Here is a 23,340-nt window from a genome sequence, read left to right as displayed (position 1 = left end):
TCCCCAATAATTCCGGCAAACCTGCTCACAAGGATATTGGTCCCCCTAGGGTTCAGGTGTAACCCGTACCTTTTGTACCGGTCACACCTTCCCCCAGAAGAGCTCCCAATGATCCAGAAATCTGAAACCCTGACCCCCCCCCCCAGCACCAGTTCCTCAGTTTCACATTTACCTGCCAAGTCACCCTATTCTTACCCTCACTGGCACATGGCACAGGCAGCAATCCAGAGATTGCGGATGACACGAAGCTGGATGGCAGTGTTAGCAGTGAGGAGGATGCTAAGAGGATGCAGGGTGACTTGGATAGGTTGGGTGAGTGGGCAAATTCATGGCAGATGCAATTTAATGTGGATAAATGTGAAGTTATCCACTTTGGTGGCAAAAATAGGAAAACAGATTATTATATGAATGGTGGCCGATTAGGAAAAGGGGAGGTGCAATGAGACCTGGGTGTCATTATACACCAGTCATTGAAAGTGGGCATGCAGGTACAGCAGGCGGTGAAAAAGGCGAATGGTATGCTGGCATTTATAGCGAGAGGATTCGAGTACAGGAGCAGGGAGGTACTACTGCAGTTGTACAAGGCCTTGGTGAGACCACACCTGGAGTATTGTGTGCAGTTTTGGTCCCCTAATCTGAGGAAAGACATCTTTGCCATAGAGGGAGTACAAAGAAGGTTCACCAGATTGATTCCTGGGATGGCAGGACTTTCATATGAAGAAAGACTGGATGAACTGGGCTTGTACTCGTTGGAATTTAGAAGATTGAGGGGGGATCTGATTGAAACGTATAAGATCCTAAAGGGATTGGACAGGCTAGATGCAGGAAGATTGTTCCCGATGTTGGGGAAGTCCAGAACGAGGGGCCACAGTTTGAGGATAGAGGGGAAGCCTTTTAGGACCGAGATGAGGAAAAACTTCTTCACACAGAGAGTGGTGAATCTGTGGAATTCGCTGCCACAGGAAACTGTTGAGGCCAGTTCATTGGCTATATTTAAGAGGGAGTTAGATATGGCCCTTGTGGCTACGGGGGTCAGGGGGTATGGAGGGAAAGCTGGGACAGGGTTCTGAGTTGGATGATCAGCCATGATCATAATAAATGGCGGTGCAGGCTCGAAGGGCCGAATGGCCTACTCCTGCACCTATTTTCTATGTTTCTATTACCAGCCTGGAGGTTCTACTTTTCAGCTTTCTACCTAGCTCCCAAAAATCTATCTTCATGATCACAAGAATCATTATTTATCTTTTTTTTTAAATTGTGGGTGGGGTTTGGTTCAGAGAACTGAGGGGCAGCACTGCAGGCTGCATAGCAACAGTTTTTTTTTGCATGCTCTAAGTTCGCCACCCCTGGACTAAACTCTCTCATACTGATCAATGTCTAGTCCTTTCACAGTAAAAATGTTCCCTGCCATTTATCAGTCTGTGTCTTAATGACACCCGAGGCTTCTGCATGTCCCTCTTCCCTCCGGGAGAAGGCTCAGGAGCTTGAAGACTCGTATGGCCAGATTTGGGAACAGCTTCTTTCCAACTGTGATAAGACTGACCCAGATCTGGGCTGTACCCTCCAAATATCCGGCCTGCCTCTCGGTTTTTTTGCACTACCTTACTTTCCCCATTTCTATTTATGATTTATCATTTAAATTTTTAATATTTACTATCAATTTGTACTCCAGGGAGCGGGAAGCGCAGAATCAAATATCGCTGTGATGATTATACGCTCTAGTATCAATTGTTCGGTGACAATAAAGTATAAGTAAGCATAAGTATGTCTACACTGCCATCTTCGTTAGCTGAGGAACTGAGCACTGTACACACATTGTCATCCCCACTGCAAGGGAGGTCTATGATGAAGCAGCTGAAGACGACTGGGCCTGAAGGGCAGATGTGAGGAACCCTTCAGGGATGTCCTGGGAACAGATGAACTCTGCAAAAACTTCTTCCATCCTCCATTGTGGGAACTTGTATCTCTGATCTCTGGAGTGTTTTCCTTTTGATGCCCCTTGACCTCTGTTTTACCAGGGAGCCCGCAGTAAAGGGTTTGATGAGATAAGTGTCAAACAGTCCTAGAAAACTAAAACACGGCATCACCGAGTACCACTTGACAGCGCACCTTCCACCAGTTACAGAAGCGGAAAAGTCAGGCCACTTCTGTGGAAAATCAAGCAGAGTTAACAATTTAGGTTAGCAGATGAGACTTCCAGCAAGATCTGGTGTAACGTGGTGGGGAGGGGATACCGGTTTAAGGGCGGACACATAGTGCAGGCTGGAGTCGTTAAATTGCTTGCTGGGCCCCGCAGAAAGACGTGATTAGAGGGTTCAAAGGCAGCTGTTGGAATTAATAATCATATCCGAGCCCTGCGCACCGTCACTTGGCCACCACCAGGCAGATACACCGGGGCTTTAAGAGTGCACGCCTCTGCATCGGGACGGGAGTTGGGGGTGGAGTCAAAACCTCAGCATAAGAAACCACGTGGTCTACGTGCAAAAACAGCCAAAAGCATTTCATTCGCGGCTAAATTTCGGGAATACAGTACCTGCAACACCCTCCCACCGTCTGTGGATCCGAAAGCACGAATAACGTTAACGTCACTCCGCCCGATGCTGCCACGCACGTTAACTTTTTAACGGGTACCCTACTTCAAAAGTAAAATTCAGACCCAAAGTTTGCCAAACTACTGAAACCACTGCGAAAGAGTTTTCCGGCGCCTTTGTTCGAGGGCGCAGCGGCCTAAGCCGCCAGCGTAGCACCCGTTCCCGCGGCCCCATTCATTCACCGCCGCCCTCTGATATCCTGCCGTCGGGCGGCTGATGTCATTACATTTCATTAGGAGGGGAGGTGCAAGCTGCTGGCGGGACCCCGCTTCCTCCTCGACGGGGGGAGAGAAAAAAAGCAGCCCGTTCCAAGCGACCTGCTAACAGGAGCGGGGCTGGTCTCACGCCGCCGCCGTTCCTCGCCCTCACCCCCGCCGGCTGGCCCCCGTTCCCGGCGCCGGGGGTGGGTGGTGTGTGCGTGTGTGTGTGTGTTTAAAGCCGGCGACACGGTTGCGAAAACGGACGCCGTGCAAACCTACCGCCTTGTGCGGCGGGCGGCCGTTTCACCAGGATCCTCGCGAGCTGGTTGGCCCCCGGCGCGCCACGTGAGGCGAGTCACCGGACAGCTGGGGGCGGCGGGGGGGTGGGAGGGGGAAATCCAGGCGCTAACAGAGGAGCCCTGAGCCATTCGGACTGGTTTCAATAATAAATAATAAAACCAAAACCCGGAGGACTTAACGCTGTTATGGGAGACAAGAAGAGTCCCACCAGGTAGAGTACTTTTTCCGGACCCGCCGCTCCCTCACCGTCTTCGGGGGAGGAGGGAGGGAGAGGGGAAGCGGGGCTCCCTTTAAATGTTTTCGTTGCGGGGACGGAGCGGCGGTAGGATGGGAGCTGAATGTCGGGCAACTCGATACAATGTAGCAGCCATGGCGGACGAGCTGGTTACTGTAGCCAGTTTGCGTGCGTGCGTGGGAAATTGACATAGGAAGATGCAGTCTCGCTCAAAGGATCTGGCCCTCTTTCTTTTGATCGGCGCCGATTGCCGCGAAGGTCTTTTGGAGGAGGAGGAGAAGTGGCGGGGGAGGGAGTGAGGGAATGAAAGGGGAGGGGGGGGTTGGGATCAGCCAGAGAGAGGAAAGGAAAAGGGCAAACTGTTCGCAGGATAAGCCCGTGTACCTATGTATCTTTCTTCTCTTCCCCCCCCCCCCACTGCATTCCTCTCCGTTCTTTTGTTTTCCAAAACAGACCCAAAAGGCAGCCGAAGCCTTCCACGGACGAGGGATACTGGGATTGTAGCGTTTGTACGTACAGGAACAGCGCAGAGGCTTTCAAATGCAGTATGTGTGATGTCAGGAAGGGCACTTCAACACGGTCAGTGTTTCAACTTCCCTGTTTTTATTTAATCTCGTCCGTAACGTCTCTATTACGAAATTACTGTTGTACTTGAAATATGATTGGAAGGCGGAGGGTCTCCGCGATCACTATCTCTGCAGCCTTGGACGTGTTTTTGCTGTTGGAAATACACTGTTTGGTTTCAGACAGCGGTCGGCACATCATTCAGTTTTGCTGATTTTTAGAACCACCTCCGAGAGCTGCGAATGAAATCGGGCTTGTGGTGTCGCTCAAAAGATGTTGCTAGACCCATTTCTGCTCGGTTACTTCTCATGCTTTGAAAAGCTGGCAGTCGAATCACTTGACCAAGCAAACAAAAAGGCTCTGTCCTTGAATAGAATTACCTCAAAAGCTTTGGGAGTCACGCTAATCGCACAGCTTTGGGTTATATTTCCCTTGAAAACTGCATTGTATTTGTTCTAATGTTATTTTGATTAATTAATAATGAGATAATTTGTCTTAAAAATGAACTGAAATTGAAATTGCTGAACATATTCAGCAGGCCAGGTAGAGTTGTTGGAGAAAGGAATAGTTAGCATCTGGGGCTGCTGACTTTGCAATAGTACTGTCTCACACAGAGTTTATCTTGAAACCTGCGATCTGCTCTATTTCCCTACTTCCCTACTTGGTCTCTACTTTGCACAACCCTGAGACAAGAAAACCTGCTTACTGAATCGATTAAAACAGCAACTTGATGAGGGCAATTAGGTTGAATATATTGTGAGTATTTGTGCAGACTGAATATCAGGCACTGAACACGGGATGAAGCCCACTTTCTCTTCAGCTGAAGAGTCATAATATATTAACTTTAGGGGTAATTGATTGAAATATTCAAAAGTTCAGAGTGGTCAGAGTACATGTATGTCACCATATATGACCCTGTGATTCATTTTCTTGTGGGCGTTCACAGTAAATGGGAAGAAATCAATGAAAAACCCCACAGGACAGAGATGGGCAACAACCAGTGTATGAAAGACCACGAACTGTTCAAATGCAAAAAGAATAATAATAAATAAGCAATAAATATCGAGAACATGATTTGTAGAGTCCTTAAATGATAAAATCCAAAATATGCATTCATGTGAATCAGGGAGAGGGTTATTTCCAATAAAGTGCTTATGAAAAATTCAGAATAACTTTAATATTCCTTCTTCTCCAACCCCAAACACCAGCACTGTGAGCAGGCAGAAAGGCAACCTTCTGATGAAATTAAATGATCATCTTAAGAATTGACATTAACTTGGGATGCTGCAGTTCACTGGTCACCTCAGTTTCATTTATCAGCTCCTTGGCTTCGCTTGGTTCAGTGACTCTCTGCCATTGCTCGCAGTGGTCAGTGGTCAGTACTCAGATCTTTAAAACCAGCAGGGAAAAAACTTTGTTCTTCTGCACAAAGGTTGGCCTGGCAAGGTCTTTAGCAGAGGAGAATTGTTGGGGGGGGGGGCGGTTAAGGGAATTATGGGAGAAATAAGGTGGCTCAAAAGTCTTTTTCACGGGGTAGGGGAATCCAAGGCTAGTGGGGTTGATAGGTTTAAGGTGAGAGTGGAAAGATTTGAAAAGGGCCCAAGGGGCAACTATTCTCACACAGGATGGAGAGTATGTGCCATGAGCTTCCGGAGGAAGTGGTTGAGCCAGGTAAGATGGTATTATTTAACAAACACTTGGATGGGTGAACAGAGAGTTAGAACTCAGAGGGATATAGGCTGAACACAGGAAATCGAGACTAACGTGGTGAGCATGAACTAGATGGGCTGAAGGGCCTGTATCCATGCTGTCCTGCTCCATGAATCTAAATGGTTAGATGTTCAAAATGTAAGTGGAATTTTATTTCTGATTTAGTGAAGCACAAATCACTTTATCACAAGTAATTGCAATCATCAGTACCTAATTCACACAGGAGTTGAAGATTTACCTGTAAAGCTAAGCTAAGAGATGGTTGTTTGACTCTGGGTTGACAAATACATCAATGACTCTGATTCAGGAGAGTTGGTTTAAGCAATGCTTCAGTGAAGTGTGGAGTGTTTGATCAGAAAAATGATGTTCTTTTTAATCTTTGGGATGTGGACCATGTGCAGGCATGAGGAATTTGGTGTTGCTAACTTAATTAATTCAGCCCAACGTTGTGGGCTGTGTTCTGTTCAACATCTGTAACTTCCATTTCCCACCTTTGGAGCCACTGACTCGCATGTTGCTGGAAGTCTTGAGATGGGCGGTGACTGTTCCTTTCTACACTAAAGGCCAATTTATACTTGTGCATCAAATTGACGTAGGTACGGCGTAACTGTGTACCCTACGCCATACCCTGTCGCACACCTCCAAAAATGTAACTACGTGTCACGCCAGTGCAGACTGCAACAACTGTGATTGGTCCGCTTGGTAGCATCACATTTCCTCCTACGCTGCAGTAGCTTCCCATCGGGCGACTGAAGGGCAGGGAAGGAACTCTGGCTGCAATGCTTTCCATAAAGCTTTACAGACCTCCGAAATTATGGAGGACCCTGTGCTTGACGCCAGTTTGTAGCTAGCTGCTACAGCCTGTTGAATTCCATCTGAAGCTAAAACTCGAATGGTGATTGCCAGTCTCTGAGTATACTGTGCGTACACTGATGCGAAATAAGTGGTTGGAGACGATGAACCAAATCGTCAAATCTGCCTGCCGACATCCGAAAATATTTGAAATGCATTGCCTTGTCCATGTCTCTCAGTGGCCGGCCAAGCACAGAAAATTCACCCTCCTTCAGTTTCAGTTGCCATTGTTTGAAGTTTGAATTTCAACACGAAGAAACTCAACACGATGGCATAGAAACCCCACCGCCAACCAGCGTTTTGGCGGTGAATTGCAGAGCGACGCAGACACACCAACGCACAAGTGTAAATGTTCACAACGGCGTAGCCCACTTGCATAGGCTGTGGCGTAAGCTAGTACGCACAAGTATAAATCAGACTTAAGTGTCCGCGGCACACCACATCAGCACTTCCTGGACATTGAGCTGAATCCCTGGCTGATAATTCCCTCCTCTCTGCCCAGCTCATTAATTCATAGGGGAGCCAAGGCGATTGAAGCACCCTGGTAAACTTCTCAGTCCATATGCTTCAATTGCTCACTGATGCTGAGTCATTTGGAAGTGTTTTTTTGTGTGGCACCGTGTTCCTGTCAGAGCCAGTGCAGCTCTATGCAGATTTAATGGTAACACTGAAGAGAAGTTCGGATTGGTACATGGATAGGAAGGGTTTTGAGGTATGGTCTGGGTGTGGTTAGGTGGGACTAAGCAGAAGACCAGTTCAGCATGAACAAGATAGGCCTGTTTCTGTGCCTGTATGGGCCAAAGAATTTGTTAAAGAAATGAAGGGCGAAATAAAGTTTAAAATTAAGTCATATCAAAGTGAAGTTGAGGAATATGTTTTAGCACGAAGGATTGTTTAGCACAAGAACTATCTTCTCCAGACTCATCAGTTAATTGGTGGACAGGCTGGTGCAAAAGGCTTTTGGTCTGTTTGACTTTATAGGTGTCAGAGTTGATATGTCATGTTTCAGGAAGCATGTGGTAGCAATAGAATGATTGCAGAAGAGATTTACCAGGATGTGGGCTGGAATGTGTCTCACATCTGACCCGTATTTTTTTTTTGAGGAAAGAAACGAGATTGAAGACAGGGTGATAAATATTACTGGCATGGACTTGAGCAAGGCTGTTGACAAGGTCCCACATTGCAGATTGGTCCAGAAGGGTAAGACACAAGGGATTCATAGTGTTTGAACTGGATCCAGAATTGCCCTGGAGGAGGAGGCAGAAGGTCAGAAGGTAGTGGTGAGTGGGTGCTTTTCTATTGATCTGTAATACCTGAGGAATTGGTGCCGGAACTTTTGCCGTTTATAACATTTATGTAATTGACTTGTATGAGAATGTCGGGGTCTGATGACCGAGTTTGCAGATGACACAAGAATTGCTGGAATCCATAGATAACAAAGAAGGTTGTCTAAGGATACAACAGAACACCGATCAGCTGGAACATTGGGCAGAGTGGTGCCAGATGGAATGTAATCCAGATGTGCATGGTAAATGGATGGTCAAGTTCCATTTGGACATGTAGATAAGTTGGCAGAGACCTTATGAGCTTTGATGTGCAGAGGGACTTCGGGGTACACAGCTGAATAAGGCAATAAAAATGGTCATTGTTATGTTTGCCTTCATTGGCCATGGCATGTTGCAGTTGTACAAAACATTGTGTCTGGAGTATTGTCACCACACTGCAGGAAGGATATGGGAGCAATTAGAGTGCAGAAGAGAATCTCCGAGACATTGCCTGGAATGGAGGGTTACAATTCAAAGTAAATTTATTGTCAAAGTAAGCATGTGTCACCATATGCTACCTTGAGATTCATTTTCTTGCAGGCATTTACAGGAAAAAAGAACTATAGTTTATACATGGATGTCATGGTAGTGTAGCGGTGGGCGAGACATTATTACAGCTTGGGGCACTAAGGAGTTCAATCTGGCGCCATTCTGTAAGGAATCTCTGTACGTCCTTCCCCGTGGAATGTGTGGGTTTCCCCTAGCTGCTCCAGTTTCCTACCACAGTCCAAAAGATGTACCAAACCTTCAACTGGTCGAGTTTGTGGCCAGTGCTATCATGTTTGCTGTTGTGTGCTGGGGCAGCAGGCTGAGGGTAGCAGACACCAACAGAATCAACAAACTCATCTGTAAGGCCAGTGATGTTGTGGGGATGGAACTGGACTCTCTGACGGTGGTGTCTAAAAAGAGAATGCTGTCCAAGTTGCATGCCATCTTGGTCAATGTCTCCCATCCACTACATAATGGACTGATTGGGCACAGGAGTACATTCAGCCAAAGACTCATTCCTCCGAGATGCAACACTGAGCGTCATAGGAAGTCATTCCTGCCTGTGGCCATCAAACTTTACAACTCCTCCCTTGGAGGGTCAGACACCCTGAGCCAATAGGCTGGTCCTGGACTTATTTCATAATTTCCTGGCATAATTTACATATTACTATTTAACTATTTATGGTTCTATTACTATTTATTATTTATGGTGCAACTGTAACGAAAACCAATTTCCCCCGGGATCAATAAAGTATGACTATGACTAAGCTGTCCCATGGTTAGATTAGGGTGACTTGGGCTTGCTGGATTGCTGGGGCAGCATGGTTCAAAGGGGCAGAAAGGCCTCCACCGTGCTGTCTCACTAAATAAATAAAGACTGACAAACAACCAATGTGCAAAAGAAGATAAACTGTGCAAATAATTTTTTAAAATGTAAATGAATAATACTGAGAACATGAATTGAAGAGCCTTTGAAAGTGAGTCAGTGGGTTGTGGAATGAGTTTGGGGTTGAGGTGAGTGAAGTTTTCTCGACATTATACGGAAAGTTTGGGTTTATTCTCATGGGATCGTAGGAGGCAGAGCAGTACCCTTGCAACGGTTTATCACATTATGGAGGCATTGATGGAATACACGGTCAAAAAGTGTTTTTTCCCAGTACCAGGAAGTCTAAAACTGGAGGGTACGGGATTGAGGTAAGAGGGAAGGAGTGTAAAGGAGATCTGAGGGGTACAATTTCCGACACAAGGCAATGGTTACACGGCATGAGCAGCAAGAGAAGGTTGCAGAGGCAGAAATAATTGCAATGTTACAGAGACATTTGGAGAGGAAGGACATAGAGGGATGTGGCCTGCGAAAGGGATGAGCTTGGATGGCCGTTGGCATGAATGAGGTGGGCTCAACGTCTTGTTTCAGTGCTTTACAATTCTATGTAATTATGTCAATGCAATAACATTTTCTTGAGAAAAGGTAACTCGTAATAATCATGCAGAAGCATCTAAAGTCATTGCCACAGGCAGCTGTGGAGACCAAGTCTTTTTGTTTATTTAAGGCAGAAGTTCAGAATCGGGTTTATTATCACCAGCATGTGACGCAAAATTTGTTAACAGCAGCAGCAGTTCAATACAATGCATAATCTAACAGACAAAAACTAATAATAATTAAAATTAAACATAATAAATAAACAAGTAAATCAATTGCATATGTTGAATAGATTTTTTTTAAACGTGCAAAAGCAGAAATACTGTATATTTTTAAAAAGTGATAGATTCTTGATTATTCAGGACATGAAACGATACAGGATGGAGAAGGCAGCAAAGTGGGGCTGAGAGGAAAATTGGATCAGCCATGATGAAATGGCGGAGCAGACTCGATGGGCCAAATGGCCTGATTCTGGTCCTATATCTTATGGTCCGAATAGAGGTGCATATTAGTATTGAATGACAAGAAGGACCATATGTTATTTCTTGTATCTCTGCATACTGGGTTCACTTTCAAGGACTCTGCATTCTCAGTATTTACTTAGTTTTTTGTATTTTCACATGTTGTCTTGGGACATTGGTCAGTCAATGTGTGTGCTTTCTCACTGATGTTATTGTACTACTTTGTTCCTGCAAGAACACAAATCTCAGGATAGTATATGTACATACTTTAGTAATACATTTACTTTAAGCTTTGTACTCAGGGATTAAAGTAAATCTTGTGTATGACTGATTTCACTACATGTTGCAAATTTTTGTTTTAATTTTTATAATTTTATAATCACTTTAAAATTTCTGGGAGTGAACATATATAAGTTCTCGTGGTCGTGGATCACATCATACACGATTAGGAAGCTGATCTGTGCATCTTCTTTCTGAGGAGAGTATCATTTTCTGTTAGTTACCTTATCTACAGACACTCCTGTGCCTAGCATCACTTTATGAACATACAATCAATCTATATACATAAGCTATCTTGGGTATTTATATTTATTGTGTTCCATATTATGTTTTTTTGTGTTGCATCATATCCGGAGTGGGAATTATTCTGTTCTCCTTTATACTTGTGTACTAGAAATGACATAAAACCATCTTGAATCTAATTATCAGCATATTATCCTCTGTTGAAGGTGGAATGAACAAGTAGGATCCTTGTATGCTCAGCTAAATTGATTTTTTTTATTAGAGGAATGTGTTGGGATTAATGAAGAAAGCTTTTATTATTGACAGTCAGGTTTTGTGGATAATTTTAATCGAAATGTGAGGTAAATCATTGTGGGCCCCTCTTTAAATAGCCAGCCTATAGTGACCATTCCCTGGGAGTTCACTTCAGTGCCTTTGGAGTAAGGTTTATGGAGAGCTGTGTTTTTGTTTGGCAAAGATAATGTAAAGGAAGACGAATTGAGCTTTGATTCTAGAGTTAGACGGGTGCCAAAGTAGAAAATGTTCCAGATCACAGCACTGACATCCCTCAACCTGACAAGTACTAATAAAAAATTAAAAGGTAAAAAAAAAACATTATTATGGGCTTGAAGTTAAATGTTGCTGAGCATTCATATTGTGCCAATCTTTTTGTAATAATTTCCAAGTCCGAGGCATTGTAACTGCATTCCAAATGGAGGATTTTATGGAATGATGCATGTGAACAGTAACTGTGGTAAATCTTAGTAATGTGCTCACTGTTAAATGGAGTTTATTATGGTAGTAGCCAAGCTAAATGTGTGTACTGATGAAATCAGCCTTGAATATTGACATTTTAATGATTTGTTATAACTATTTTTAACAAATAAAGTGTAATGAGTTAAGTTGGGTAGGTTTACAAGCGAAAGCCAAACATCTCAGCATTGGTTTATGGTCTGTATTTTAACATTTGAAGTATCAAGGGCGGATTGTAATCATACATTTTACTGAAATGTACTTGTTCACTCACAGAAAAGGAAACTACTTAATCACTTTTTATATTACTTTATTTGGTACTGTTTTTAATAGCATGGTGTGTGATGGATTTTTAATGTTCAGAGTATAAGACTTCTGTTTTGCTCCCTGGGTATTTTGGTTGTGGAGATCCTAAGACAAATGTAAACTTTAATATTTCTTACCAGTAGGAGTTGCTGTCATAGTTGTGTATTGATGTATATTATTGATTGGGATCTCTTCGTTACATTCCTTTCCCAAAAGTGTGTAAGGTATTGCAGGTTCCAGTGAACATTTAACATTTTTTAAAAACCTTATTAAATCTAGTTATTAATGAGAGCAGATTTTAGTCATAAGATCATTGTCACTGAGGCACTCATAGGAGACTGGAATGTTTATGGCTTTGTGACTTTAATGCCTTCATAATGCCATTCTGTTGAGTATTTCTGAAACTTGTACTGGGGAAGGTTCAGAATAGGGTGGGACATGCAGAATACAAAATACCAGCAAAAGAACTATGCAGTCAGTGGCCACTTCATTAGCTACGAGAGTGGAACTTGGTGTGGCCTTCTGCTGCTGTAGCCCATCCACTCCAAGGTTCAACGTGTCATGCATTCAGAGATGCTTTGCTGCACACCACTGCTGTAATGTGTGGTTATTCGAGTTACTGTCGCCTTCCTGTCAGCTTGAAGCAGTCTGGCCTTTCTTCTCTGACCTCTCATTATGCACACATTTTCTCCCACAAAACTGCCAATCACTGGATTATTTTTGCTTTTTGCACCATTCTCTATCAACTCTAGAGACCATCGTGCATGAACAGTCCTAGGAGATCAGCGTAGCATCCTGTCTGGCAGCAACAAACATTCCACAGTCAAAGATGCTTAGATCACATTTCTTTCCCATGCGGATATTTGATCTGAACAACAAGTGAATCTCTTGACCATGTCTGCATGCTTTTATGCATTGCATTGCTGTCCCACGATTGGCTGATTAGATCATTTGCATTAACAAGCAGACATACAAGTGTACCTAATAAAGTGGCCACTGAGGGTATAACTAGAGTTTTGAATTATGTGTGTTTTTATAACAAAATGCATTTGTGTACCAAATAGTGTAAGAGGTGTTGGGAGAAAGTTCCACAACTGCCCCTTTTCCTCTGAGCTCTGAATTCTTCGGAGCTGAATTTTCAGCATTTCCATGCTGAAATAAGTTGGTAGCTTGAGAAAATAATGAAATAAATCTGCCTTTTATAATGTGATTGCTTCATTTGAAAGCCTGTATTAATGCTTAATTCAAATGACATAAAATACTTGTAATTAATACAGACATCAAAAATAAAACTCCGTCTTCATGTACAGATAGATACCATGCCACTTTGTGTAGTTTTGTCCAGAGACTGTCTTTGTAAGTGCTAAGTAGCTCTCTGTTAACACTCAATTGCTGTAGTTTCACATGCTTTTATTTTATTGAAATCACTTTCTAACTCAAGATTTCCTCCAGTATAAAAAGACAATGGGTTAATATTCCATTTTAAATTAGAAAGAAATTTATCTTTTAAAGAAAGGAATGAATTTATTACTAAATAGGCATTAATTGTTTCAGCTTTACTGCCATATATAATAACTTGGTTGTAGATCTGATCGTGTAGGCAGCAGGTATGTTGAATAATAAATAAGGAATGTTGAATTGCTTTTAAAATAGTCCTTTTTTTTGTATGTGTGTGAGAGAGAAACTGCACAATTTCTCAACTGCCTTTTTTTCCCATCTGAGGTCCGTACTTAAATCTAGCTGAGCCCAATGAGTTGCCTGCTTGGAGCTTTGCTTTTGCTTGCTTGGTGGGTGGAGGGTGTTGATGCTTATATGCTGAAGTAAGTGAGGGAGGGGGAAGGTCGATGTTTTGCTGAAGCTTGTACACAGTGGCAGGTTGGAGTGACGGGGGGGAGCTTTGGGGTTCTGACGTTTTATCTGTCACTAATTCCTTGGGGCACTCTTCTGTTTTTGTGAGTGTCTGTGAAGAACAGGAATTTCAGGTTGTATATTGTATACATTGTCTGATATTAAGTGGAACCATTGGTTCTATGCTCTTCTGGGGCATCTGAACTGGTTCCTAGTCAGCTTAGCTCGTGAACATCGATCAGCCTGCAATTCGGAACACATTGGGAATTCAGATCACTTGGAGAACTCTGTGTGATAGCTGGTGCATTTAGTATAATTTATGCTGAGCTTGTTGAGTACAGTAAAGTATTATTCTGAATTTGGAGCCTAAATGTTAGTGCTTAAAGCAAGAAAACATGGAGAGAACAAGTGCATTTCATGGTATCTATTCTTGCTGCTTTCACGTCCCAAATATGTACAACGTTCAGCCAATACAGTTGATTTGATGAGAAGAAAGACTATCGATACAAGGAGGTTTAAGTGTGGCTCAGTGATTCTGCCTGCGTTGGTCAGTGACTTGTGGGCTAAGGGTTTATAAGGCATTGCTCAGACTGCACTTGGAGTATTGTTTGCAGTTTTGGGCCCCTTATGTGTGGCTTTGATGAGAATCCATAGAAGATGTGCTGGCTTTGGTGAGAATCCATAGAACGTTCATGAGAATGAGCCATCAAGATAACTTGTACCTTTATGATGTTGATTATGTAGAAACAATAACCAATTGCAATGAGAAAGGAGCCAACACTGAACTTCTGTTGGATGTATGAAGAAAGGTGACAGAAGATTTGACTAATAAGACAAGAAACTATAGCATTACTACTAGACTGCAAAGCCTCCTCCTGGAGTGCCTACCCTGAGGAAGTTCAGAACTGAGTCCTGATGAAAGGGCTCTGCCAGAAAACTTTATTTACTCTTTTCCATATATACTGCCTGGCCTGCTGATTTCCTCCAGTATTTTGTGCATGTTGCTTTGATCAATAAGTTGGTTTTAAGAGATTGTACATCTGGGATAACTACTGGAATGTTTTGGGAAAAGGTGTTGTGGATGGTTTATGACGGCCAGTGAAGTTTATTGTCTAAATTTGCAACAAGATCTAGATAAATTTGGAAAGTGGACAAGGAATGGCAAATGAAAACGACTTGCTCAGTGAATGGCAGGGCCCTGGGGAATGTTGCAGAACAGAGAGACCCAGGGGTACAGGTACCTAGTTTAAAGTGGCAACACAGGTAGACAGGGTGGTGAAGAAAGTGTGCATCAGTTTGCCTTCATCAGCCGAGACATTGAGTTTGAGCTGGGACATCATGTTACCAGAGGTTGGTGAGATTGCAGATGGACTTATTCTAGTTCTAGTTGCGTTACTATAACAAGAATGTGTTATGCTAGAGAGGGTAGTGAAAAGATTCACAAGGATGTTTCCAGGTCCGGATGAATTGAGTTATAAGGAGAGATTGGAAAAGTTGGGTCTGTTTTCCCTGGAGGCTGAGGGATGAGTTTACAAATGTTTATAAAGTGATGAGTGTGGATAAGGAGGATGATAATAGTCTTTTTCTCAAGGTAATAGGGGGGAAAGCTTCTAAGGGGATCTGATGGGCAAGATTTGCACAGAGCATGGAGGGTATGGCCTCCAAGAGGACGACAACCTTGTCGCTGGGTTTGGAGGGTTGCATGCCTCAATAACCCAGAGAGCTATGCTGGCTGGAGTCAGGACTGTTGGTAGGATCACCCATGCCAAACAGATCAAAGGATGGAGGCCAGACTTGGAGTGGTCTACCAGTCCTCCAGGTTCAGGGGTTCAGCTCAAGGCTAACAACCCTGACTAGTCAAGAAATTGTTACAGAAATGGCAATGAAGAATCCTTCTACTTCTGAGTGCGATGGTATTCCTAAATCTCCACCTGGGACTTGTGTGACTGACGGTGAAAACCGAGAGAAAGCTACTGAGATGATGAAGGAAGCCCTGAACCCCGCCAGAGATGGAGGACTTCCATTGCTGCCCTAATCGCCAGCAGCATAATAGACAGATAGAGGGAATGGATTGAGCTTCAAACAACGTGGTCAAGGTGGGTACAATTACAACTTGACAGGAGCATGGATTAGAAAGGTATCTGTGCTGCAAAACTCTGAACCTCTTTTTCATTGCTACATCACTTCTCATGCTGTACCTTTCAAAACTAGATATATACTGTATGTTACGTTAGTTTCTATGTGATATCTAGTTTTGTTGCTTAACTAATTTCATATTTAAAATTGGGTATGTTATATATTGTTGTGAATAAAAGATACCAGCTCTATCAATTTAAGTACTTCCTGCCTGAAAGCTCTCGCAGGCCATCACACGTATTGGCGGTACAGAGGAGTGTGGTGTGTGGTCTGTCAGATAAGATACTGCAGGCTGTTGCCTGACTAGTCTGTGAGGTGGCTTTCTCATTTTAAACTCCAGACCCCAGGTGTTTCTGAAAAGATCTCTTCAGTTGATAGGCCATGGAACAACTGGGAGATCGCATTAAAACAGAACAAATATGTTTCATACTCGAAAAGCCTAGACAAAGGGGAAAATGGAGAAGATGATTCCAATAGTGAGTGAGTCTAGGACGAGAGGGCACAGCCTCAGAATAGAAAGGTGTCCCTTTAGAACAGAGGTGAGGAGGAATTTCTTTAGCCAGAGTGTGGTGAATCTGTGGAATTCATTGTCACAGACAGCTGTGGAGGCCAAGTCATTGGGTACATTTGAAGTGGAGTTTGATGGGTATTGATTAGGAAGAGTGTAAGAGGTTCTGGACGGGTGGGGGGGCAAGCCAGGAGAACGGGGTTGAGCTGGACAATAAATCAGCCATGATTGAATGGCAGATCACACTAGATGGGCTGAATGGTCTACTTCTGTTATTTCTGTCTTTTAGTCATAGAGTCCCTGCTACTCTATCTGTTTTCTGTTTCAGCAGTGCAGTTATAGTCCAGCAAAGTGGGGTGCAAGGTCATTTCAGAGGGTAGTTAGAGTCAAACAAGTTGCCCTAATTAATAACCATAAATCCATTAAATCTTAATCACTGGACTATTGGAGTGTGTTTAATGCTTTGTCCTGCAGGTCTGTTGCTGTGTAAATATGTCTAAAATGCCTCCCCTGCCAACATGGCTTTAAAGGTAAACATTTGCTTTCATTTTGTGGTGTCTCTTGCAATAAGCGTGATAATATTTTGGGCCAGAAAGCTCATAGTTGTGTCACTGTCTTAACAAGAGCAACGAAGCGTTGCAAGCAATGCACTTGATTACATACACAGTTGAAAAGTTCATTTTAAATAAATCTCCACAAGTTGCAGGGGAACTGCCATAATTCTGCTGGTAGCTTTGTGACACAGACAAAATGCTGGTGAAGCTCAGCAGGCCAGCCAGTATCTATGGAAAAGAGTAAACAGTCAACCTGATGAAGGGTCTTGGCCTGAAACATAGATTGTTTACTCTTTTCCAAAGAAGCCATCTGGCCTGCTGAGTAGGCCAGGATTTTATGTGTGTTGCTTAGGTTTCCAGCATCTACAGAGTCCTCTCATGTTTATGGCTTTGTGGACTTGGTTGAATGAGCCTGACCAGAGGTCTGTACAGTCTACAGTTAACAATGATCTTTAGGTATTTGAGTGCCCATTTTGAGCTTGATGGGCATTGCATGCAAAATAGCAGGTTGGGTTCAGGAACTATGTATGCGCACTGTTACGTCAAGAAAGCTCACCAGCTCCTCTACTTCCTCTGAAGGCTGAATAAATTCTGCATGTCCCTGTCAACCTCTGTCAATTTTTATTGAAGCACCAAAGAGGGCATCTTGTCTGGATGCACACGAGCTTGGTGCGTCAACCATTCTGCGTGTGACCACAAGAAACTGCAGAGAGTTGTGGACACAGCTCAGCACATCACAGAAAGCAGACTCCCCTCTATTGTACGTTCTCCCTGTGACTGCATGGGTTTCCTCCGGGTGTTCCGATTTTCTCTCACAGTCCAAACCTACCAGTTGGTAGGTTAATTAATCATTGTAAATTGTCCTGTGATTAGGCCAGGGTTAAATAAGGGGACTGCTGGGTGGCACGCCTCGAAGAGCCTGTCCTGCACAGAATCTCTAAATAAGTAAATTTGCTGTCTTTGAACCGGCAGGAATAATTGCAGAGTCTGAGGAACGTCAGATGATCATATCCAGAAGTGGGGGAGGCATAGCAGTTTGGGTAACGCTGTTATAGTACAAGTGACCTGGGTGATGGGTAAGGAGTTTGTACGTTGTCCCTGTGACCGTGTAGGTTTCCTCTAGGTGCTCCAGTTTCCTCCCACAATCGAAAGGCGTATGGATTAGTAGGTTAACTGGTCACATGGGTGCGATTGTGCGGTGCGGGCTCGTTTAGCAGCAGGAGCCTGTTACAGTGCTGTAAGTCTCTAAACCAAATCCATTACCTCTATAGCCACTGACTTCAAAACACTGGCATCATGTGTATTTGTAGATTTCAACAAATGCCGGCAGTCTGATGTACATTGATAAGTTCATGGCCTAAGAGAGAAGGAGTCAGTTTTAGAACACCTACACATTATTTTTCAACATAGTCCCCTCCTACATGTACACACTTAGTCCAGCAGTCGTGGAGCATATGGATCCCTTCTTTGTAGAGGTGGTCCACAAACAAGGGTGATTGATATACTCGTGGCCTAAGGTAGAAGGAGATGAGTTATACAGCTCTCGTTGCATGCACGTGCGGTTCAACTCTGAGTGAAAATGCAGAAAGTTTGAAGTTTCTCCTCATCTCCTCCAGGCCACGAACTTATCAACCACACCTGCTGTGGACCTCTTCTGGAGGTCCAAGACGCCAACTTCTACAAAGAAGGGATCCGTATGCTCCACAACTGCTGGACTGTGTGTAAATGTAGCAAAAAATAAATGTGCTTGATTTTCTAAAATTGACTCCTTCTCCCTTAGGCTCGGCCGGGGGCCTTGGTCGTGTGGTCGGCGACTTGGGCCGGCTCCCCCACTGGCGAGGTCTGGTGAGGAGGGTGTGAGGATACCCAGTAGGATTAAAATAAACAAGACCTGACAAAGAGCAGATGAGCTCCTTGTGAGCCAACGGCCATCTTCCGTGGAAGAGATTAAAGCCTCACCACGTATCTACAAATCGTATGCTATGCACCTAGTTAGAATAGACATGATGAACTTGGGCGCTGCACCGTGTGCCTGGACCTGCCCAAGGCCTCCGCCTAAGGAAGGGCCGAGCTCGAAGAAGCGGCTGCAGCTGGAGGCCGACACGGCCTCGGGCTCGAGTTCGGCGGGGGTGGCAGCAGGCGGTGCCAAGGCGGCCAGCGAGAACAACTGGAGGAGAGGCCGTACTCGGTGCTGTCGCAAGATCAAAGAAGATGTACATAGTCGCCAACCCCGGATTCGGGACGGCACCCACTGACTGACCTTAGGCCATGAACTTATCAATCACCCCTCGTACAGTGGATTCCAGTTGATTGGCTCACGTCAGGACCAGTAGATTTTGACGCAACTAAGTGACTGCCTCAATTAGCCAAAGTTTCATGGAAATAGTTTAAAAAGACAAACTACCATTTAACTGAGTAACAAATTGTGTGTTTAAATGAAATACAGAATAAATTAGAACGCTATCAATATGACAGTACTATAAAGCTGTTATTTTCTAATAGTCATCAACAGAGAAATTCAGTGTACAATGCTGTGTTCTTTTGATACACTGTAAATGAACAGGTGTTGGCGCGTGGCCAAGTGGTTAAGGCGTCAGTCTAGTGATCTGAAGGTCGCTCGTTCGAGCCTCAGCTTGAGCAAGGCACTTAACCACACATTGCCCTGCGACGACACCGGTACCAAGTTGTATGGGTCCTAATGCCCTTCCCTTGGACAACATCAATGGCATGGAGAGGGGAGCCTTGCAGCATGGGCAACTGCTGGTCTTCCATACAACCTTGCCCGGGCCTGCGCCCTGGAAAAACCTTCCAAGGTGCAATCCATGAGACTATCAGATGCCTATTTTTTAAAAAAATGAACAGAATCAGCACGGACACCTAGTGTGGATAATGGACTGCCTTCATACACAATGATTGCACCTTCCAAATCTTTATTTTCAGTGTAACATTCAAGATGATTGTTGTTACCTTCCAATTCTTTCTTCATAGTCCCTAACTCATTGAAGTAGTAAAATTGTTTCATTTTCATTCCGGGTCACTTCTGGCACACCAAGCCTGAATGCTTGAAACCGCAGTGAGCAAAACAGTTCTGAATTATCTTACTGCTTATTTCTTGCCAGCTATCAGTGACAGAAATCACTGCTTTTTGAACACAAATATGTGCAACTGACACTATTTAAACAGTGTTTTTCTAAGCATGGTGTAGCTGCTTGCCACTCAAGTGCACTCGTCTGACCCTAGTTGGAAACTGTTCAGCATTAGTCTCCTGCCCCAATTTAGTGGCATAGTGTCCCAAGTAATTGAAGGGAATCCCAGCTATTTTCTCAACTTTTGTTCTTTAAGAGCTGTTCCAAATAAATGGCAGTCCCAGTTCACCAAGGGGCCAATTAACGGGAATCCACTGTATTTGTAAAGCTTGACCAGGGCAGTGCAGCAGGAGTTGCTGCTGCTTCACCAGTCTGGGGCCTGGGTTTGATCCTGATCTCGGCTGATGTTCGTGTGGAGATTGCCTGCTCCCCATGTTCTCTGGATTCCTCCCAAAATTCAAAGTGCACTGATCGCTTAACCGGTTTCTATACACTCAATCCCTTTATGTAGATGAGTGCAAAAGATTCAAAGGTGAGATGTTGGCCTGTGAAAGAAAGTCGGGTGTCAGGGTACAGGCAAGGAAAGAGAAGAGGTGACTGGTGGGACCTCCCTGCTGGGAACTATACCTTAACAGCTGAATAGCTGCCTGTGTTGTAGCCAGAAAGAGAAGCTGCTTTTTCTACCAATGTCCCTATTTTATTAAAAGAAAAAGGAAATTGCCTTTTAAACTCACGAGAGGCACAGGCCATCAACTTTTTGCTGTTGATGTTTCTGTAGCAGCCAATTTCTTTTTTACAAGGTCGAGTTGCTAGCTCGACGCTCAACCCAGCACGGATGGAAAGCGTGCATGGGAGCCGGCTGGATTCGAACTCGGGAGCCTTCGCTCCGAAGTCCGGCACCGATGCCACTATGCCACCAGCCGGCTATTTTATTTAAAGAAGACATGTTTAAATATTTCATCTCCCCTACCTCATGACAGCATGTGCCCTTTATCAACTCTGACATATAGTGGTGACTCTCCCTGGAACAGTGGAGATCTGTAATAATATTGAGATACAGCAAACAATAGGTCCCTCTGGCCCTTTGAGCCGCACCACCCAGCAATTTCCTGATTTCATCCTAGCCTTATCATGGGACAATTTACAATGACCAACTAACCTACCAACCGGTGCATCCTTGGACTGTGGGAGGAAACCAGAGCACCTGGAAGAAACCCTTGCGGTCGCAGGGAGAACGTACAAATTCCTTACAGGCAACAGTGGGAATTGAACCCAGGTCGCTGGTACTGTAAAGCGTTGTGCTAACCACTATGCAATGTAGTGTCGTACTGGGCTTTGTGACACTTATGGACAGACCTGGCTGTTGAATTTAGATATTTAAGGTGATTAGATGATTAAATTGTCAAGACCCAAAATGTCATCTGTCTACTTCCCTCCGCAGGTGCTGTCTGATCCATTGAGTTCCTCTCGTCTAGTATTTTGTGTGAAGACCCACCTTAAAATGTGGCCTTTTGCAGTACGTTGGAAATGTGATGAAAGTTAGTGCGGATTGCTAGGGAGACCCAGTGTCAATAATCCTTGGTACAGAGAAAGCCCAGATGAAATGGGTTCAAATTCCACCAGGGGGAAGATGGGGGAGCATGGTATTGTGATGGCGGGCAATGTAATGCTGTTACAGCACCAGCTGTAGGATTGGGTTGGATTTCTGCTGCTGTCTATATGTGCTCCCCGTGATTGCATGGGTTTCTTCCGGGTGCTTCGGTTTCCTCCCACATTTCCAAAGATATACGTTAGCGTTGGTGAGTTGGGGCGATGGGGAGCATGGCGGCATTTGCAGGCTGCCCAGCACAACCTATGCTTATTTCGTTTGACGCAAATGATCCATTTTGCTGTGTGCTTTGGTTGTACTTGCTATAAATAAAGATTACCTTTACATAAAAAGAAAAGGCAGTTTGGAAATTGAAATCAACTTTTAAATTATCTGGAAACAAAAAGTAACAACAGTCGCTACTAGCAAGACAGATAATAAATGCCTCACAGGCAGTCACCTCAGTCAGCAGAACAAGCCAATTTCAAAGGCACTGCTTATAATCTATATTTTAAAAACAGTTCCTTTGAAATGACAGATCAGCCTGGATGTTCCTCATTTAAAAATGCTGAGTGATTTCAGCCACAACTGGGGCTTCTATCAGTTTTCACACCAATATAGTGGATGGAAGTTCAAAAAGATTAAAGTCCAAAGTAAATCTATTCTCAAAGTACATGTATGTCATTATATACTACCCTGAAATTCGCTTACTTACAAACATTCACGGGAGAACAAAAAAATACAATAGAATCAATGAAAAACTACACACAAAGACTGACAAACAACCAATGTGCAAAAGAAGTCAGACTATGCATCGTAAATAAATAATTAAGTATAATTTAAACAAACAAATGGGCCAAGAATGTGAGTTGTAGAGTTCTTGGAAGTGAGTCTGTAGGATGTGGAATCAGTTCGGTATTGTGGTGAATGATGTTAAGAAGCCCAATGGTTGCGGTTGATAAAATATGCCTGAGCCTGGTGGTGTGGGGCCCAAGGCTCCTGTACCTGCTTCCCGATGGCAGCAGCAAGAAAAGGGTATGGCCTGGATAGTGGGAGTGCAAACCATTGTACCGGACATAGGCTGTGTTGGGTGGTGGGGAAGGGGAATACAGTTGAGAAGGTTTATTATTCAGACATCTCAAATGGATGGCCTTCAGTGGAAAAAGTGCTTGTGTCCACTGTGAGAGAAGACTTGACTGAAATGACAAGAACCTGGGTGGGGGGGGGGTTGTGTGCTGAAAGATGGGTGTCTGTTCTTCTGAGGAAATCTAGAATGAGGGGGAATCACTGTGAAAAATAAGGTATCGCCCATTTAAGACAGCAATTCTGGGGAGCCCTTTACTCTTGAGAGCTGAGAAACTGGGGCTGCCACACAGAATTGGGTGGAGAGTTTGTAAATAATGATAACGCGGAGCTAGATGGATACTTGATGAGGATTGGCTGTGCATCCTGCAGTCAACAAACGATGCGGCACTAAATTGAACTAAACTTTGCCTTGACTGTTTCAAAGACTCTGCGGTTTGATGTTTAATATTCGCCTTGTTTTTTTGTATTTGCTCAATTTGTTCTTTTTTTAATGAGTTGGGTGTTTGATGTTCTCTTTAAGTGGGCTTCGTGGTACTTCTGTCTTTTGTGGCTGGCCTGCGGGAAGACTAATCTCAGGGTTGTTACCTGCATACGTACTTTGATAATAAATGTACTTTGAATCCTTGACTTGATGTGTAAGAGGTTGAAAAGTCCCCAGGGGTAACTGGAAATGCAAGGGTGAGGTTACTCAAAAAAATGCACTATGATCATCAATATTCTCTCTTATTTGTAATGCCAAGTGTGCACAAAAACCTTGTGCTGTGCAATTTTCTGCCCAGTGACAACAACATGTGCACAGTGAATTTTATATATAGAGCTATTCATTT

The 23,340-nt window shown here is 43.9% G+C and overlaps 1 protein-coding gene across 3 annotated transcripts in view; it reads left to right on the top strand.

Annotated features, from left to right (window-relative positions):
- The first annotated feature begins 2,502 nt into the window (after window positions 1-2,502).
- Window positions 2,503-23,340, top strand: part of yaf2 (YY1 associated factor 2) — a 161,475-nt gene continuing 140,637 nt past the window's right edge. The window contains exons 1-2 of one of the 3 annotated variants that reach the window (XM_063058336.1): window positions 2,503-2,627; window positions 3,780-3,905. In XM_063058336.1, the coding sequence (XP_062914406.1) occupies window positions 3,874-3,905 (32 nt within the window). In that variant the 5' untranslated portion in view covers window positions 2,503-2,627; window positions 3,780-3,873. Of the gene's footprint in view, window positions 2,628-3,139; window positions 3,303-3,562; window positions 3,585-3,779; window positions 3,906-23,340 lie in introns of those variants that run through there. The other 2 variants (XM_063058335.1, XM_063058337.1) reach the window with 2 other exon arrangements.

This window comes from Mobula hypostoma, chromosome 9 (assembly GCF_963921235.1).
Source record: "Mobula hypostoma chromosome 9, sMobHyp1.1, whole genome shotgun sequence".
Taxonomy (NCBI): Eukaryota; Metazoa; Chordata; class Chondrichthyes; order Myliobatiformes; family Myliobatidae; genus Mobula; species Mobula hypostoma.
Note: the sequence above shows the minus strand (reverse complement) of the source record. Positions and strands in the feature narration are given on the sequence as shown.